Here is a 6,145-nt window from a genome sequence, read left to right as displayed (position 1 = left end):
GAAAATGTTTGGAAAACTGAATATTTTCACATTTTCTTATAACTCTGCTCTTCTGGGGATCCCTGGAAAAAACCCTCTTCAGATAGGGGGGGGGGGGGGGGGTCTGCGGCTAGACAGACATGGAGACGGAGGGAATATAGGCAGTCAGTGACATGAAGTAGAGGGAAGACTATGACAAATGAGCTTGAAATAAAGCGAGGGAAGAGAGCAGAGAGATAGAATGATAGAGGAGATGAAGATCACACACTGAGTCGGAACGCATGTGTCTGGTTCCCTGCTCCCTGGCTATTGTTAGAAGTGGATAAGATTTTTATGAAGTGTGATATGAACGTGATGGATTCCATCGTGCATCATGCAGACAGATCAGGGAAATGGTTTTATGATTGGTCGTCAAATTCACCCAGTTATGTCTCCTGTTCTTTGTCCGAGTCTGAACTTATTCACTTTTTTTGTTTCTTTTCTTTTCTTTTTTAAGTGGTGCAACCACTTCATTAAGTAGCTTTGTGTGCCTGCCTGCCTGGCTGGCTGTGTCTGAGCACGAAAATAGAATTTGGTTGGTTTTCAAAACCAAGTGTCACTGTTGTGCAGCCTAACACACACATACATATTAACTGTATATATGATGATTTCAGGTGTATGAGTACAGTACAGTAGGGGGACCCCCTGTGGACCCCCACATGGTAACTCTGTCTTTTCTCAATCGTTTCGGACGCGGGGTGGCTCGCCGGAACCGGCCCAGCCCCCTGGGGGCCTGCGGGTCTGGATGTTTCGGGGACCCCCACACAGAGTTGCACCACTTACATGGGTGTGATTTTTTTCTCCCTTGTTTGGTTTTGCAGATCAAGGGTTACCAAACCTTTCCCGCTGTGACTCCCCAAAATACTATTTGAACTGGGGACCCTGACAAGCACTTCGAATTATAGCAGTTGGGGCATTACATTTAGCGGTTTGACGGTTCCACAAATACATTTTCACAATTTGTGTCCCTTTCTTAGTAATATTTGACAATTTGGCCAATGTTTGACCATTTTTATAGTATGCCTATAGGCCTAGTGAACCCCCGGGGACCCCCACATGGTAACTCTGTCTTTTCTCGACCGTTTCGGATGCGGGGCGGCTCGCCGGAACCGGGTCGGCACCCTGGCCGTGTTCCTGTGGGGTTGGAACTTCAGGGGACCCCCCACAGGGAGTTGCACCACTCACTTCACACGGGTGTGATTTTTAGAGATACATTTTTATTAAATTCAGGTTGGGTTTAGAGTTAGGATTAGACATTTATATATCAGCTTTAGGTGTTGGAATTAGAGTAGCCGAGTAGCCGACCTATAAGCTTGCGTTGTCAGCTTGTAGATCTGTTTTTCTTCTTTAGGCTTACGGTTAAAAATGCCTTCATAATATCGCTGTCCTAAAAAGTATAGTAATTCAATCCTGTGTGTGTGTGTGTGTGTGTGTGTGTGTGTGTGTGTGTGTGTGTGTGTGTGTGGGGTGTGTAGGTTCTGCTCATGGACTACCTTGATGTAAAGAACAGCCGCAGTGCGGCCGAGCCCTCTGCCCAGCTCTCCTATGCCAGCACGGGCAGCGAGTTCGCCGCCTTCTTTGCCAAGAAAAAACCCCAGCGTGTCAAACAGTCCCTCTTCAAGTAAGGAGCTCATTCTGCCCCGAATGCCCGCCTAGATGCTCCCTTCTACTGTTGCACTGACCATTATAATGTTGTTTGTTGTGCCATAAAGCACCAAAGTAAAGTCTGACATCACTGCTACTAGAGGGCGCTATCCCCCTGGGTGTTATTTTTTTGTATTGGATTTCCCAAACTTAGATTGTGTCATATAAGAACTTTGTTCCAGAAATTAACAAACCACCCTGGCGCTTTTACTCATATGGATAGGAAGCATCGACTGACGGTAGAATAGTCCTAATTTATCCAAAGTTATCACATTTAAATTAATATAAACAACAACGAGTCACATTCAATCAATCAATCAATCATTATAACAGCCACGGCCAATATAAGACATACAAAACCATTAAATTCACGCTAATGGCGGGCTCCGAGTTAATTCAATATCTAGTGTGAGAATCTTAAGTCAGATCAAGGAACCTTTAATCCTCAGAAGTTGTCGGCCATTTTCACATAAAAACGCGGCCATTCAAATGTCATTAACTGTAACGACATCACCGACCTGGAAAAAGTAACTAGTTATGTTACTACTTATGTCAAAAAATGGCTTTGTGTGTTTGGAGTCCTGGTTTCTGTGAACATTGTGGTTTTGGCAGAGCTTGGTTAGAACATGAAGCCACAGTAAAGCAACCAGGTCTAGGAAAACAAGCCCCAAAGAAGCGACTAGAGGCCATATGAGCACTTTAAAGGAGAATTCCATACTAGAAGGCTTTCTTACCTTTAGTTGTTACGTCCCCACCAAAGAGGTCCAGGTGTTATTTTGTGCAAAAGCGCATTATTGGCTATTTCCCCTACCATAAGCCCTCAATGAATTGAATTGAATTAAATGGGCTATGGGGTGTTGTGCTAATTTGCTTATTTCCATCGCTCAAAAATTGCACAAAATAACACCTGGACCTCTTTGGTGGGGACGTCACGTAACAACAACACATAAAGGTAGCCTTCTAGTATGGAATTCTTTATTTCAAAACAATCTGGAAATATATATATTTTTTTTTTTACAAAAACACAAATCTGTTGTAGGATACAACAGTGACAACACATGTTGTGGGAAGGAATTAATTGGCATATCTGAATTAAAATAATAAAAAAGCAACACAGAATTTGTGTTACAGCAACAACTGTGGTGCTGACTGGCTCCTCCCCTCTGCGTTGTGTTGCAGGTTCGAGTCGTCATCCCACGCCATCAGCATGAGTGCCTACCTGAGGGAGCAGAGGAGAGAGCTGTACAGCAAGAGTGGAGAGCTGCAAGGTAACCACAGTTACCACACATTCTCTTACACCTTTTCACCTTAGGTAACCACACATTCTCTTACAACACACCTTTTCACCTTAGGTAACCACACATTCTCTTACAACACACCTTTTCACCTTAGGTAACCACACATGCTCTTACAACACACCTTTTCACCTTAGGTAACCACACATGCTCTTACAACACACCTTTTCACCTTAGGTAACCACACATTCTCTTACAACACACCTTTTCACCTTAGGTAACCACACATTCTCTTACAACACACCTTTTCACCTTAGGTAACCACACATTCTCTTACAACACACCTTTTCACCTTAGGTAACCACACATTCTCTTACAACACACCTTTTCACCTTAGGTAACCACACATTCTCTTACAACACACCTTTTCACCTTAGGTAACCACACATTCACCTACAACACACCTTTTCACCTTAGGTAACCACACATTCTCTTACAACACACCTTTTCACCTTAGGTAACCACACATTCTCTTACAACACACCTTTTCACCTTAGGTAACCACACATTCTCTTACAACACACCTTTTCACCTTAGGTAACCACACATTCTCTTACAACACACCTTTTCACCTTAGGTAACCACACATTCTCTTACAACGCACCTTTTCACCTTAGGTAACCACACATTCTCTTACACCTTTTCACCTTAGGTAACCACACATTCTCTTACACCTTTTCACCTTAGGTAACCACACATTCTCTTACACCTTTTCACCTTAGGTAACCACACATTCTCTTACACCTTTTCACCTTAGGTAACCACACATTCTCTTACACCTTTTCACCTTAGGTAATCACACATTCTCTTACAACACACCTTTTCACCTTAGGTAACCACACATTCTCTTACAACACACCTCTTCACTTTAGGTAACCACACATTCTCTTACAACACACCTTTTCACCTTAGGTAACCACACATTCTCTTACACCTTTTCACCTTAGGTAACCACACATTCTCTTACACCTTTTCACCTTAGGTAACCACACATTCTCTTACACCTTTTCACCTTAGGTAACCACACATTCTCTTACACCTTTTTAACCTTAGGTAATCACACATTCTCTTACAACACACCTTTTCACCTTAGGTAACCACACATTCTCTTACAACACACCTCTTCACTTTAGGTAACCACACATTCACCTACAAAACACCTTTTCACCTTAGGTAACCACACATTCTCCTACAACACACCTTTTCCTTTTAGGTAACCACACATTCACCTACAAAACACCTTTTCACCTTAGGTAACCACACATTCTCCTACAAAACACCTATTCCTTTTAGGTAACCACACATTCACCCAGAGTACAAAACACCTTTTCTCTTTAGTTAAAGGACCAGATTTTTTTTTAAACAAGATCGCATTGCAACTTTTCAGAAATAGAAAGCCTGCAGTTTCTATTAGCTAGGTTGAAAAGTGGTGAAGTGGTCCCTTAAGTGTTTTAGATTGCAGCATTTTCCTGTTGCTGATATGTATTTCTGTAATTGCTTGTCTACTCCTTGGCACACGCCAAGACAACTTCCAATACATTTTTCATTGAAATGGTAATAACCAATAAACAATCAAAACGGAGGTGTCCTTTCTGAACAGAGTAGCCTGTGCATATATAAAATACATCAAAGTAAAACATGCGTGGCTGTAGAAGATACGAACTGCATAAAGGCTGATAGCTACGGTCAAATCAAAGATTGTGGGAGAAACCCGTGATCTGTGCAAGCCTTTGTATTTGGTCCCTGACCATGCATTCATTAATGTAGGAACGTGTTTAATTGTCAGGTGAAACCTGACTAATGAAAACACAACGGAGACAGCACTTCTTTCACCTGACAAATATCACTATGTGATCATTTCTTGTTTCTTTTTCATTCATCTAATATCTATTATATTTGTGAAAAACTTAGACCATAACAGTTGGTATTTTGTGTGATATGAGGCCAGTGACACATCATTGCCATTACCACATGGTTATTTGAGGAGGCTTTTTGCTTTGATTCCAAAAGCAGCTTAATGACTACAGCAGAGGACTCCTGTCAAGAGGCGGAATCAGAATCAGCTTTATTGTCACATCACAGATTTACAAAGTAAAAGAGTGTGTGAAATTCGTTGTCGGGCACATGTATGAAACACAACCCCCTAGTGAAGTTCTGGATCAGTTTATCAAGTCCCAGAGCTTAAACCAAAAGTAATTAGTGTTTTTCTTGTTTATTGTTTTATCCTTTTTTAACTGTATCTCTGTGAGAGTGTTTATTTCTACACTGGCAAGTACAGGGCTATGTTTGAGCCAGAATAATGACGAGTCTCTGTCACTGTCCACTGTATTAGCCAAGACTATAGATAGACTAGAGTTTTCTGTTTTGGGTCGGTCACGGTGCTCAGGTATTCTGACAGTGTATTCTCTGTTTAAGGCCAGGTAGCATTCTAGTTTACTCTGCTTTTGTGTTGCCTCTTTCCAATGTGTCAGATAGCTTTCCTTTTGCTGTTTTATGATTTGGTTTAGTTCAATGGGTTTTCTATCTAGTGGCTCTGTTTGTGTTTGTGCACAGAGTTCCAGGACCAGCTGACTGAGGGCGCATTTGCAGAATTCTGTGTGTAGGGTCTCAGTTTGAAGTTTATTCCATTTTTCGAGATGCAAATTTTTCGTTTGCTAATGGTCCCCAGATCTTACAACCATAGAGTCAAATTGGTTCTATCACGGAGTTCAGTATTTTAAGCCAGGTTTAAATTGGGATGTCTATTTTGATGTTTCCTTTGATGGCATAGAAGGCCCTTCTTGCCTCGTCTCTCAGGTATTTTACAGCTTACAGCTTGAAGTTCCCTGTGCTTCCCTGTGTTTCTGATGTTTTAGGTCGAAGAAGGTATAGTTGTTTTGTTTGGCAGTCACATCTGTTACACACGTACTATACAAGCACGTGCAGGCATGCAGGTACTCAACCACCCACACACATTAATGCACATATTTCACCCACCTCTGTCTCTGTTGTCTCTGTTGTCTCTCTCTCTCTCTCTCTCTCTCTCTCTCTCTCTCTCTCTCTCTCTCTCTCTCTCTCTCTCTCTCTCTTCTCTCTCATATACACATATTCCCAGGCTCATTCTGCCTCCAAACTACGGTATGATTATTCTTCGACTCACACATTTCCATATGAAGTGCCAATCATAGCGAAAACAGACCTGGCTCCTA

General features: G+C 41.9%; 1 protein-coding gene across 1 annotated transcript in view; it reads left to right on the top strand.

Moving 5' to 3' along the window:
* The window catches only part of LOC306916385 (exocyst complex component 4-like), a gene marked incomplete at its 3' end in the record, with an annotated part of 59,566 nt that extends 54,006 nt beyond the window's left edge, over positions 1-5,560 (top strand). The window contains exons 9-11 of the mRNA XM_079494218.1: positions 1,494-1,639; positions 2,842-2,930; positions 5,511-5,560. Coding sequence (XP_079350344.1) covers positions 1,494-1,639; positions 2,842-2,930; positions 5,511-5,560 — 285 coding nt within the window. The remainder of the gene's footprint in view (positions 1-1,493; positions 1,640-2,841; positions 2,931-5,510) is intronic.
* Positions 5,561-6,145: the final 585 nt, after the last annotated feature.

This window comes from Electrona antarctica (genome assembly GCF_951216825.1).
Source record: "Electrona antarctica genome assembly, chromosome: 23".
NCBI lineage: Eukaryota > Metazoa > Chordata > Actinopteri > Myctophiformes > Myctophidae > Electrona > Electrona antarctica.
Note: the sequence above shows the minus strand (reverse complement) of the source record. Positions and strands in the feature narration are given on the sequence as shown.